This window comes from Chelmon rostratus, chromosome 5 (assembly GCF_017976325.1).
Source record: "Chelmon rostratus isolate fCheRos1 chromosome 5, fCheRos1.pri, whole genome shotgun sequence".
Classification (NCBI taxonomy): Eukaryota; Metazoa; Chordata; class Actinopteri; order Chaetodontiformes; family Chaetodontidae; genus Chelmon; species Chelmon rostratus.
Window position 1 is genome coordinate 23,065,018 of NC_055662.1, and position 14,602 is coordinate 23,079,619.

General features: G+C 41.5%; 1 protein-coding gene across 1 annotated transcript in view; it reads right to left on the minus strand.

The window, feature by feature from the left end:
* Positions 1-1,325: 1,325 nt before the first annotated feature.
* The window catches only part of LOC121606778 (EGF-like repeat and discoidin I-like domain-containing protein 3), a 106,139-nt gene continuing 92,862 nt past the window's right edge, over positions 1,326-14,602 (minus strand). Inside the window, exons 9-10 of the mRNA XM_041937315.1 lie at positions 11,283-11,438; positions 1,326-1,704 (exon numbers count right to left, since the gene is read on the minus strand). Coding sequence (XP_041793249.1) covers positions 1,555-1,704; positions 11,283-11,438 — 306 coding nt within the window. The 3' untranslated portion in view covers positions 1,326-1,554. The remainder of the gene's footprint in view (positions 1,705-11,282; positions 11,439-14,602) is intronic.

Sequence of the window (14,602 nt, forward strand, 5' to 3'; positions counted from 1 at the left end):
GTAACCTTAATGTGTCTAAATATTTTTAGCATCCTGAAACCATTTGATCACGCGGAGAGCTGCTGTCATGTAGTGTGAAAATACCCACAAGCTCTTCAGCAGTTCATTATTATATCGTCTCTCAGTCCAGTATGACAATAACAACCAGATGCCCTGAAATACTGAATGTAGAGCTCTGTACTGTCGCCACAGTTCATCATCACTGCAGGTTTTAGCTAATGGCATAAATTAATATACTATTAATCTTGGACCTTTGCTCTCTTTTGAAAAATACAGAAATTAATTAACAATTATAATTTATCATATCAAAGGGATTAAATAAAATAAAAGACTGCTAAATATTGAATATCTGAGTTATTCATATATCGGCATGATTTAATTAATTGCTCTCACTCATTTGACATTTTTTAAAAACAATAATAGACGGAAATCTTTAAATAGGTGGCCATAAATTATACATTTGTGGGTTACTGAATGACATCTATCCTGAGCTTTTAAAGTGATTCAACTTAGATCTCCGAAAGAACACAAAGACATTAAAGACAGATTTTATGCATCTGATGGCGGAGGCAAAAACAAATTAAATAAATACAAAAAAAAAAACAATAATTCCAAATATCTTAGAAAAAGTGTGGTGATAAACGAACAGATACAGATAAAAAAAGGAAACTCCTGATGAGAGCATTAAGACATTTTAACTAGAGGCAGCTGTAAGCCTCAGTGTCAGTGCTGCAGCACAGCGTTTAGCTGCAGTGCCTGTTTGTTGTCTCACATATAAGTCGTCTTCAGTAAGATTTTGCAGTGTGTTGTAATGTTTCAGAACTACTTTAAAATGCACATAAAAATAGGTCCCTAAATCAAAGCCGTTGCTCTCAGGGCTGGAGGTTTTAAATGATTTGTCATAATATACATTTATAATTCACGCACCATGCAATTTCTTAGTCTTTTACATATAATACAATAATAGTGTTTTGACTGATGTAGTAACGTCAGTGTCCATTAGGGTGAAAGCATGGCTTGAGGACGTGTAGTAATCAAAGTAAAAATATGTCTGACAGTGTGAACATGTGATCTCTACATGGTACTTTAGACAGTTTAGTTATGTTATGGAGTTGGTTAATCATGTCCAATGGAGCACGGCAGACAGATTCAACATCTTTGTTAAAAAGTGACACTGTACAATAGCTTCCATGGCAACAAGTTAAAACCACAGCGAGACCCCCTCTCCGACTCGACCCCCCAGTCCCACCCCTCCCGTATATATTACAGAAGTTCATTCCAAACAGGATGGTAAATCTTGAGTAGAATAAAAAGACAAAGATCACGCTTTAAAGAGGAAATTAAAAGACAAAAAGTGGATCAGGGGCAGGTTTGAAATCATTGTACAAAAGGAACAAACAGCAACCCACCACAACCAAACACGTATTCTTGAAAAATCCATTGGAAATTGATTTCTTTTTACAGGTTGCACAGTTTATTTTTGAAATACTGGCTGAGATACTCCAGTATGCCAAGGGACGGGGGACAATGGCAAGAAAGGTGGAGGAAAGGACATCACTCTTCCTCTGTGCATCCCAGTATCTCTACGCGCAAAGTGATCCTGCCGTACCATGACCAGGGGAGGATCCGGATGAGCCGGGCGTAGACGGGTGGATCTATCACGTTCTTTCTGTGTGTGTCGTTATCAAAGTTCCCTTGGAATACCTAGAAAAACAGCAGCATGGAGGGAATTATTACTATTATAACTTAGTATATCTTCTCACAACAAAACCAGTTTTTCTTACAAACCCCAGAGAAAAATCATGAACCTGAAAACTTGTTAACATTTTATATTTATATTCACTGATAACTAGTTTCTTATTAGCATGCATATCCTAACCCTAACCCCCTAACCCCAGAATAAAGCGTTAATATGTGCTTTATAATGACTAATGACAGGCCAATATGCAATTAATACTAATAAGAAACTAGTTAATGGTGGTTTAGCTTAATATAAAGCACGACCGAAAACTCAATTTTAATGGTGCGGCAATATTAAAGGCACGCTTTAGAAGTCAACATCAAAATCTTCAGTGTAAAACCACAGAAACCAAATCTGATGGCTTTTCCCTGAGAGGCAGGTGCAGAACATTCATGCTGCGTTTCTCCGATCCTCCAGACTGTGACCTCGAAGGCCTCACGCCTGAGCAGGTACTGAATGAAGTGCGGCCAATCAGAGCTTCAATTCAAACACTGCCAATAACAGTTGCACATTCTCTGAACTCAACCCCAATTCTTGGCTCTTTCCGTTCTGATGCGCCACACATGTGAGCACATCAACAGTTTCCCCCTGTGGAAAACTGTGCGTCGTTAGAGCGGCACAGCTGGAAGCCCCACCTTCGCAATTAGTGACAGACATCTACTGTTGTTTCTCCTGCTTGCTGAATGGTGTTATTAACGTGCGCCTTATGCTTGCTGGTATTGTTTTCCTTCAATTTACTTCTTTTTTTTTTTTTGTATTTTTCATCTTGGCAATAAAAGGAAGGCTGTGGTGGCTGCCAGAAATGCTGCTATAAAAGAGAAGCCCTGTTTGTCTTGTATTGGCTCTGCAGAACTCATAACATATTGTGCTACAGACTAAAATGCATTCTAGATGAACACACAGAAACCGTCGTCATGAAGCCACTGGCTTATCCTTCACTGTAAGTACTGGAAATCCAGTTGTGTCTAGCAAACCACCAAGTCCTCGAGAGGGATTTCACCACATTTATAACAATTCAGCGACACTTCAGAGCCTTTAGATACGCCTGGAAAAAGCGGTTGAAGGGTTAACTAACTACCAGATACAAACAAGCTAATTGTCATACTGGGATATGTGCTCTGTTGTTGATTATCACTTAGATGCTCTATGATGATGTGTGCCTAACAGACAGTAGAATGAAGTGTATTAGTAAGAAATGTATCTACGGGGACTGCTTCATTGAAGGATATGATCATTTCAATTAAACAGACAAGATTATGCCTGTGTGATTGGGATTCGCTGTTGTGTGGAATTGAAAACCAGCAGGCCAAATCCAAACAGGTGCTGGAGACAGAGGTTGACCTTTTCAGAGTAAAGCTTCAGCTAATTCTCTTTCAAGTAGCCATGTAGGAGCTGGTTTGGATTGAGACAGTAAAAGCACGGTCCTGAAGGTGTCATTATAGCAAGCGCTAGAAGCAATGGCCATGCAGCAAAAATCACATGAGGGAGTTTGGAGAGAAATAGTCTAAATTTTGTGTTGTTGGGTAAAATATTCACACATCATAAATCCTCAAATAGAAGGTCAGAGATGGGATTTTAAGATTTAAGCACCACAGCCTTTGAAGGAGAGAAATGCAAACTTTTTATCCATATTTGATGCTGCTGGTGGAGTGGCGTAAGCACACTGCCAGCTGGAGGAAACCATTCATATAAACCTCCTACATCGTTATGAAGAGGATAATAGACATTCACAACAGGAATTCGTCAAATCAAGTTACCCACACACGGACTTAAATGATGCATAAGCAACAGGCATCCTTTCATTGTGAATAGAGTCTTGAAGAAACATGCACATGCACACTGCAATTCAAGACTGAAAAGGTGCAAAGTGGAAAAGGTTGTACTTCAAATTGTCCTCTGTAAGCAGAACCCACAAACTAATGCACTCGTGAACAGAAGCACAGAGTTGTCAGAAAAAAATGGAGGAAAAGCTGATTGCTGCAGTCAACTGACATAACTTTGAATAAGAAAACTGATGAATGGAAACACGTCGCTTGTGAAATGAAGTGCTTCGTCATTCGACGGTACAGTGGCAACATGAGAAAATAACTGGCCGATCGAGGCAGTAAAAATGTGAAAATGTTTAATGCAAACATGCCCCCGAGCTTCAGGCTAACGACAAGCAAGAGAAAACCTGCCACTGTGAATCCAAATGTGCAACTAAGGCCTAAGTGTGTAAAATATTAACTATTCACTGAATGAAACCTCAGATAATTTAAATATTTCTACAAACAGACAACCAGAATATTTGTGTTTTTTTAAAGTCCTGCTTCAAAATGCCTTCAGGCTACTGTAAACATAATTACCAGCGCAACATAGATTAGTCTGCACAAATAATATTCGCTCAGTCTTCTGCAGTTAAAGGGACATGCATCTGTTTTCACCACAGCTGAGAGAGTCGGAGGTGTTTCACCTGCACAGAGTGAGCTTACGATCTCATCCACCATCATAATAAACCTCAAAGAGGCTTTATATCACAAGTTAAGCTGATAAAGACAGTCATAAAACATGAGTGAAGCGCGTGACTGTGAACTTCTTAATTTCTTATCCCTCCGATAAAAACTCAACTACTCGTTTCACTTGAATTCCTTCAGATAGAATATGAAGCTCAAACAGTTTTTTTCTGATGTGGCTGCTACCAGAGAACGTCACTGCCTTTTGTTCCGTCATCACACACCCATCCTTGGCTGTATTATACTTTACTCTTCATTGAACATGCTACCGTTCACTCCCCAGTATATTATTATTATATTATGTTAACATTTGCTAATATCCATTACATCTGTGCAACTACGTTGTGCAATATTACATAATTCTTACCGTGCTATATATTCTTTACTGTTATATATTTTCTACCATGCAAAAGTACAAAGACGCTGTATTTTATTATTCACACGTTACTCATGTGCAATTCAACATTTTCCACGGCGAACTGCGCCATTCTTCACGAGGCAATATCATTTTTATACTCGTTTGTACACGGCCTGATGCCACTTTCATCATTCTGAAATGTTAGTAAAATTAATTACATGAATTAATTAATTAATTAATACATTACATATTGTTTACAGATGTAAAAGACATGTAAGATGTAATTGTCCCTGATTAATATGTGATAATGTGACAACATACTGAACCTCTGCCTCCTCTTCCTGTGTATGTTTGTGTGTTTCCAATAACACGACTGCTTTCGTGTAATTCCGTATTCTGTCGTTTTGAGCGCTTTCATGAGTTGCTCTTGCTGCACGCTATCGCTGAAATCTTGCGACAGGTGCACACTTTCATTACTTTCCTCATTTCACATGTCTAATACAATCGAGAGCGGGCCACCTTTTCATCCTGCATTCTTTTTCATCATTTTCCTCCTGCAGTGAAACCCATTCTCTCCCCGTCTTTCTCATCTATATTGTAGCACTGGGCTTAGACTGTAGTCAGATAAGGTTTGCATCTGCAGACGGGCAAACAACACTACATCACGTTCTGCTCTCTCACTGCACACGCCGACCGTATCACTGTGCAGAAGGAAGCGTGCATCCTGAACGAGAGACTCGCGCTCATGACAGAGCGGGATGTAAACACTGTAAGCCCCCTCAGCTGGGCTGTCATGTTAGCTAGTAGTATCAGTTAGTTATTACCAACTAATCTTCACAAGCTAGCCATGACAGACTAGGACGGATGCATGCTCCTTCCTGCGGAGTGATACGGTTCTTGGGTGTGGTTCGGTAGAAAGAAAATAGTTCCTACATAAAACTGCTTCAAACTTTTTTTTGGCTATTTAAGCAACACAAGCCAATCGCCATCTCTACAGTCGATATCTTCAGAACTCGGCAACTCAAACCAAAACAATCTAGATGGATACATAGAACTACAGGTAAGGTTTTTATTTTGGGGTGAAATGTCCCTTTAAGGAAGAGACCTCACTGTGTGTTGCATATTTGGTGAAATGGGCCCAAGACATTTGTAATGATATCTAAGTCATACCCTTCAAATTATGACATAACATGAAACAATATGACTCTTGCACTTTCTTTTGAGCTAGCATACAGATCCAACAGGTGCACAGACGTTTTAATAGAGCTGGACACTCTGTCGCAGGATCTGAAGTGCTGCCAATTCTCCCCGGTGGACAACCATGGTATTGCAAGAAGCAAATGCCCAGAGAGATGGATGTAACCCAGATGGATGATGGACAAGACTGGAGTGCTGCATTGGGCCAAAGATTTTCAAGGATGACCCTGATTAAGACACTTGTTGGTTTATCCATGACAGAGAATTTCTACAATGACAGCCAAAGTGCCTCGTATTCCTTTTGGGCTGCCCACCAACACAATGGAGCTCCGCTGTCAGTCAGTCCATTTTTTTTATTTTTATTTGTATGTTGACAGGAAACCTCGAATGGCAGACAGTGGCTTATTACTATGATAATTCAGTTTGTGATAAAACGTCATTACAAGTATCAGGATTCACCAGCTGCCAGACTACTCAAAACTTCTTAATGTATACTTGTTGTTGAAAACCTAAACTTAACTCATCTATTAATTGCAACTGTCTAGAAACTGTAGGTTGTGTTAGAGCAGCACGGCTTCTCGCCTCATGGTGGTAAAGTGGCCCAAACAGTCGATAGGGCAGCAGCAGTGTGTGCTGGCCCACATCTATTCCAGTACTGTTCATAGCATTTCCCAACTGCATACTGTTTACATACATGAATAATATCATAAACCTAGAGTGAAGGACAGGCATTTTGAAATCTAACATTCTACCTGTTTCTCCATCCTGTGTTGAAATGTTCTTTTCACTTTTTAATGTGGTTTAGAAGTGCAACATTTCACATCGGGAAGCGAGAAATGTGTCACTTCCAGGAGTGTTGCCTCACCTGTAATGTGACAACCAGGGCACATGACAGCACAATATAAAAGGCAGGACAGATAGGCCATAAAAGCAGCAGCTGATTGAAATATGACAAGAATCTCTCCTAGACTGTCTGGGGAGCTGCACAGTGTCAGAGGCAATGTCTCCAAAATAAACAGTCTGGAACAGGATATGTGAAGAATCACAATAAAAGGACAAATACTGTAATGCTCGGACAGGGGGGGAAAAAAAGAAGGCATGAGCAAGGTGATGAAAGCATCATCAACAACATATTGGCAAACAACTGGAAATGTGTAAAATAATTCAGGGGGCAGACAGAAAGCGAGTACAAAAAAACTGTATGTCATTTTGATTCAGAAGGCAACATAGGCAATTACACGCAGCTACTCTGCTGTAAAGAATGGATGTAATCCATTACTTCCAGCGAAACCCTGTGCAAGCTGTATGACGTTCTGCTGTCTGACATTTCCCACAGCATTTTAAACACTGTTTGCTGCCATAACAGCACGAGAAGCGAGTCTATGCAAAGTCTAGATATCATAATTTAAAACCACATTTAATCATTCATCTATATGTTCATTTGCAAATCGCCACACACACTGCCTTAATCTATGACCTTTCCAGATTTCATCTGAATTGGACCACTTGTGCAGCCAGATGAAATACAGCTTTTCCCATCCTGATTACGTTGGTGGGACATTTTGGACCATCCTGTTATATTTCTAACTCAAGCTGTCAAAGTTACCATAATGCACTGAAGCCAGAACATCTTCTGAGTTCTGTCTGTTTTTGACTGTTTTTCTATGAGCTATGATTACTGAATTATTAATAGGTAGAAAAGCTTATGTTTTGTCCCATTAAATGTTAGGCACTGGGTTACGTACCTGCAGAGTGGCTGCTTTAACTATTGATTTAACTGTACCAGACGCAAATAACTGTAACTACATTTAGGTTTTATTAAGCAGGGGAAATAATGGATTTTATTTGTGCCCCATTACAGCCATGAGGAAATAAATATAGAGGAGGGTATAAATGAAGCAGTCCAGCTCGCCTGACAGCAGCAGGATCAGGAAAATATAGGATGAGCCACCAGCTGCTGACTGGTGGAGCCCACTGTTGGAGTATTTATGCTAGCTGCCAACTGAAATCATCTCAATTCATCGCCCCCTCCCCCAAGTGTAATCATGCTATCCAAGAATGGAGACGCAAGCTTATAGGGCACCTTTTCTGTGTGTGTTTCTTCAGACTGACCCAGGAGCCACAACTCTGCTCCCAACTATTGATTTTCCAGGCTGGTAGAGACTTCAGTACGTATTACTAAGGGAGGCCTTGCATGCCTCTAGAGACACAACACTGCCCATACTCCCATACTATTAGTTAAACCTGCTGCACAGGTCAAGGGAGCGGGCCGCTCAGATCTCTTTGCACTCTGCCCTCGTGCTGCCGAGGTGATACCAGGAAAACTCAACCACGTCTTCACTGATAGGTCAAGACTGACCTGCCAGCCTGGAGGGGGCAGTTACACTCAATCAAACTGAAATGCACAACTACGTCTTCAAAGAGGGGCGCTGCGTGTTACCCGGTCATGTGTTTTTCTCATCCTGAAGTGCATTAAACCTCGCAGCCAATATTTTCCAAAGCTGCAGAGAAAGAAAATATGACTATCAGTGGTTTGTTTTATGATGATTGTATTCTCAGCTATCTCACATTCAGCTACCCTCTGACCTGGAGGGAACTGAAGACTCTAATGGCCAATTAACCCCGTGTCAGCTGAGTGAAACACTATTAAACATAAATCAATTACTTTTGTGCTTGATTGGCCCCATCAACTGACTGTGTAAATATTGACACCCAGGAAAAAGCGGCGGACTGGGCAGAGCGGTGACCCCGGTGTGGAAACTGTGTGCATGTGGGAACGCAGCCGAGCCGATACGGAAAATAATGGAATGCATCCCAGTTTAATTATGTTTAAACAATGGACTGTGTTGTTACTTGTCTCAGTTACAAGTACACAGGTATTTGGGATTCGTGTGTAAAGAAAAGGCACTCGGTGGATTTCGTGGAGGGATGCTGTTATGTGTGTGTGTGTGTGTGTGTGTGTGTGTGCCACTGTGCCCTGCTTTGACAACATCTGTATTCTGACAGCGCCTCCTCTCTCAATCTAAATCTAACTGCCTGCAGCCTCTGCCACACAGGAGCTGGAGGGGGGAGCTGAGAAGAATACTTACAAGCCTCTACCACTGTGCCCGAACCAGACACCCAGACACACACACACACACACATTCACAGTAAATCCCTGCCAAGTCAAGCATTGTGGTGTGGCAGGAGGAGCCTCGGGAGTCCAACAGCCAAATGTGTCCTCTAGCATTAATGGCTGCTTCAGCTGACTGAAGGGGGAAAACACCTTGAAGAATCATACTTCTGAACAGCCCCTTGGCTCTGTCTAGGGACAAACTGATTGACATTCTCCGAAGCCCTGCTAAACACGCCTGCCCTCTAATACAGAGCACACGCACTCAGATTGACTGCATATCCTTAGTTTGGCTCTGAATTATACAGCAATAACAACACAGGGAAGGCTTTAGATGGTTACAGAAATAGCTTGTATCTGGTTTTAAAGAGATTCAGTGCTGCTTTCCACTGACTTATTTTTGAAAATTAGATTTAAAAATAAAACCTCCTGGGATTCCTAGGATTTCACAAGTACTCTCCTTCCTTTTTGCTCTCTCAGATGATGTTTGCCAGGTCTTCAGAAGTCATCCAGCGCTCAGTATCAATATTGCTAGAGTGAAAATCATGCTGAGCATGCACTGGCCCGTGTCCAAAGATCATCATGGGTGTTGAAATTATAAACTTCTCAAGCAAGCAATCTGCAGAAATGGAAAATATTTCTGGGCATTGGCTGCTACTGAGGCTCCGCAACAAGGATAAGGACATAAATTAACGTCTGGTGACAGAGGGGTATTATTTGCCTTAACAAGGTGCTGTCACATTTTAGCTCCACCATTCTGAGCCACACAAAAGAAGCCCATCTTTAAGAAAATCAAATTCTGAAACAGCAGCTGAAGCTATCACATAACCTCTACAAACTGCTCAGTTTTATGAGAAAGCCAGACATCATAGCTGATGCTTTTATGTGTGCACAGACTGCAGGGCACAGGGCCGCTGCTGAACTATGAAATCAAGCATGACGGCAAATTAAAGGCTCAAGTAGTTTAAGCTTAGAAAACTATCCACCGATGCTTTATGTTGGCTTATTATTTTAAAATGTGTGAAATAAACTGGCATCAATCAACAAACGTGTGCCAGTATGTAGTAAAGATTGAATCTAATGTACTGAAAAATCAATATATCTTCAATTATAAATCAAATATTATGCCTAATAAGGCTCAACACTTACTGACGAAGCATTTACTAGGTAGAAGTTTTGTGCAGAAGCAAGAAGACATTCTCTCTGCATCTGGAGAAGCACTCAGGTTTGAATTACGTGTGCAAACTCTTCCGCTCGCTCACAAAATATTATGCACAACAAGAAACCTTTGAATAAAGTGGAGCGACGTTTGCATCTTCAAACAGCTGGATTTCATTTCATGACATCTCTAATGCATATTCACTGTTATTTATTTATGAAAATGTGTTCCACGAGTTAAAAAAAAAAGATTATTACACTCCAAAGCACTCTTTATATAGTCTTATTATACTTTGAAGTTCAAGAAATTGGTTAGATTGCACTGCAAGATAAGCACAGAGGAGATTATATAGCGGATTATACTGCTGATACGTATATCAAGATCTCAGTGTGCAGAGTGAAATAAAACAGTGAGTTTAAGCACCTCTGCAGTATTTGCTGTTTGGGCATGTCGGGATTCTACTACATTTCAGTTTCTTGATTTTCCATAGTCAACACATTACCAATACACAAATAAACAGACGAAGTAGGGCTTATCTTTCAATAACACAGCCAGAGAGAAAAGTAAACACCACCTCTCTTGCCACCAGTATCTGAAGACAAGGGGCTTCAGCTTTAGCGGTAGCCCTGCGCCTGCAGCTCTCCTGATATCAGCAGGGAGGCTGCTGCAGCCCTGCACTGTCTCTGCTGTCGTGGGCGATTGGAATGGACGTGTACTCCGTTGAAGGGCCGTAAACAAGATTTTCAGCATAGCAGTGGCCAGACGAGGTTGACAGCACGGTCTTATCTGATCCCAAACCAGAGAGAGGGAGTGGGACGGACCAGGCAAGCTCAGTTTGAGCCACAGATAAGAAGATGCTAAAGGGAAGTGGAAAGGAGAAACAGACAGGCCTCGAAATGGACATTTTCACTCTTAAAGCTTGAAACTTTTTGGGATTTGTTGCTTTGTATGTTGTCTGCTTCAGGTTCCTGTCCTTCCTGCGCATCTTTCTGTTATAACGTCTGTTTCTCTCGGCCTAGGATGCCCCTTTCCTTCATGGTGTGATATATAATTCAAAACTGCAGTACTCACAGCACCCACAGACATGCATTTATGATTCCACACTATCTTTTCAGTATGCTTGCTTTGTGTAAATGGCAATAAAGATGTGCTTTATTGAATTGAAAAGTTTTGTCAGCACAAATCTTGCATAATGCTTATTATGGGCTGTGAAAGCTCCTTACCTTATCCTTCCCCTGTTTCTCATCTTGATATACACTCCACCGCTCTCCATCATTACTGTACGCCAGCTTGTATGAACCAACAAACTGGACATGACCAAAGTCTTTAGCTCCCTGGGTGATGATACCTGTGACCTTGGTTGGCACAAGCAAGTCCACCTGAAAGAGGGAAGAAGCAGAGACAAAGACAACAGAATGATTTAATTTCTTGAGAAACTTAGCTTGTGAAAATTGATGCCATCAGAAGATTTACTCTATAAAGACATTGGGCGCAAAAAGTCAGATTCAATTATTCACTGAATATTGAACAGCAAGGCTAAGTCCACGACCTCGCCTCAGCAGAACAGAAAGAGCACGGCGCAGCAGCTTCTGAGACCCAGACTGCGCCATTTGGGTTAATTTTTAATAGCTTCTCATTTGTTGCAAACAATTTACAGGGCAGGGTTGCCACGCTGTAAACACAAACTGTTACTTTTATTGGCATTTTTGGGTTCCATTATGCTTCATTATTTAGAAAAACACACCCACCCATTGGGTTGAGATGCAGAACGTCGTTAAACTGCACCCCAAATGCGTGACAGCAAGAGTAAGTATCATAGCTCCGTCACATTCACCTTGTTCACTCTTCTTCAGAGAAAATATTGTGCGGTTATGTCTAAAGCAGGTCAAGCATTATTCAAGTAAGATCTTTCCACTGTGTTAATTATGTCAAATGAATAATGTATGTGAACAATGAACAATAAAATGGAAGCTAAGAGGAAGGCGTTGCCTGCTAACATGGCCAATACGGTGCTGTGCAAAAATACAGCGCATATTGTAATGGAACATTAAGGGGGAGTACTATAAAATAAGTCAATGCTGCTCATCTTTCATAAACAGAAAGCAGTGGGTGTTGTGTAATGTTACATTCCACACAATGGGAAATGTACAGAAATACTTTGACATCTCTGTGGCATATTAAGACAAATTGTTTGTTTTGTGCGCAACAGGAAAAACATTAATACTTCTAAATATCAAAAATACGATAAATTAAGGGTGTGAAATTTCCATCACTTCCCACGTGAGTCACTTTCTTCAAAAGGTATGCTGTTCATGTCAAAAGATGCAAATAATTTGCCGCCTCATACATTTTCAATTCTTAAAACGCTAATAGCCTAAATGTCACTGTAAAGCCGTCTTGCTTATCGCATACATCTACGGAGCGTCAATTCGCAGTCGATACGAGATGAAAAACAGGGTGCGACTTGGCATTTCGCTGTCACATGGGAAGATAGTGGCAAAATTTAGACGCCCAAGGAGAGAGAGAGAGAGAGAGAAAAGCGCGCAGCATGCAGATTTATTTCCTCTGCTGAATATACACAACATTAGGACAACCATGCATCACTCTAATTGGCCTGGTCATAGGCCAACATACACTTTGTCACGCCGCTCCGACAAAGCAAAATAGCGCCCTGCATAGATTAAACAAATAAGCAAACAAACTGAAGTAATGCCTGAGTTATGGCACAGTTTCATTCCACCTCCTGGTGCTGACACATTGCAGAACACCACTGTGCATCTCAGCACATCACACCGCGCTTTTATTGCCGGCAATATGTTACAAACCCCGAAACATTTTTTTTTTTTTTTTTTTTTGTCTGAGCAGTGATGTGAGTGAGCTCTCAGAGTTTTCATCTCTCACAAGGTTTCAACACTTCTCTTTCCTCCCAGCTACTCTAAGATTGAGGACTGCTCCCTGGGTACTGGAGGGGCCCTCCCAAATGCAGACCGCCTGCTGTGTACATACTGTAAAGGCATGGTCCTGGCACACATGTAGACAAAGCCGTTCCTTAGCGACTGCACAGCCAACTCTTGTCTTTCTAACAGGCATCCAAGTGGATAAACTCCCAGCTATCCATTTGCAAGATGTTAAGCTAATGAAAGTAGGACAAAAGCCATTGAAGTTTGCGTGCTGGCATAATTTAACTGTGAACAATGCTGTGGTTACAGGTATGCAATTATGCAGATGTGCGCAGTACGTATGCATGCTTCATTTGTTGTGAATACACTATTCATGAAGTTTCTCCCTCAGCCTCTGCTTCCTGACTGTGGCGGCAATGTGGAATATTTTCCTGTGATGTATATGAATACCTTCAAACAACAGCTCTGTTATAATGACAATAATGGCAGAACAACCGGCTGGATAAAGGTGGCTAGACAGAAACAGTGGCAGGGGCCACTTGGCTGATTTAGAGGGGCATGGCACCTTACATTGTGAGGCTTTGATTATGCTCCAGCTGCAGAACATCGAGGTAATCTCGTTCTACCCATGCAGTCAAGTCTGCCACCAAAACAAAGGCAGGCTCGAAGGGGAACCTGTAATTGCTGTCGCAGGTAGCGGTCAAAAAATACAACCGCCCCCAGCGACGCCGGCTCTCAGCACTTTGATGGCCCAAACTGAATTAGGGAGCGAGATAAGCTTGTTAAAGCAAGGCCTCTCCTTCAGCCGCCGCCTTCTGTTCTTTTTTCCATCACACTCTCAACCCCATTCTCTCCTCCATGAGCTGTTAACCCAGACATACTGGGAGTGTGTTAAGTCTTTGTAGCGATCTCCGAATCCTCGCGGCATCGATGTTCCAAAGAAATAAAACACGAGAATCAATTTCAGGATTTTGCTTGCTGTGTGTGAGATTAAAAAAGTAAAATTCATGCAGCTCTAATCTGAGCATTCAGTTTTTTCTCCCACACAGCTGAACATCGAAACGGGGGAAGGGGTCAATTACTTATTTGTACTACTCTTTGATGGCAGCATGCGACAGGGCAACGTTTGTGCACTTCTGCCAGACAAACACTCATCTCCCCTGCTCATTAAGACGAGGGTTGGTGTGTAAATCTCGAGTCCCTATTTGAAGTGGGTTTGCCAATGCAGGATAAAGAGATGAATGCAGTAAGAGGCAGCCTTATAGGGATCCCAATGAGGCCCAGTTTCCTTTATTATGAATACAGCACATGCATACGTTGCATCCCGCTGACATTCTCCCTCCAGCTGTGCTAATTTAACTACGAGTTGAAGACTCATTTAATCTTCAAAGCCTGTGGGAAATGTGTGTGTGTGTGTGTGTGTGTGTGTGATGTATACTTTGTGTATATATCCTAGGTCACAGTGCAGAATTCAGAAATGTGTGTCAGAGCCATGAGGAGGAAATTGCACTGACCTATCAACCCCACAACAGGGCAGCTATTGTTAAAGCGTGAAGCTGTGGCAAGAGCTTGAAAAACATCCCGTTTCACTGCTCTTATTAATTAAATAAAGTACAGCCAAAATATCATGAAACACAGCCATA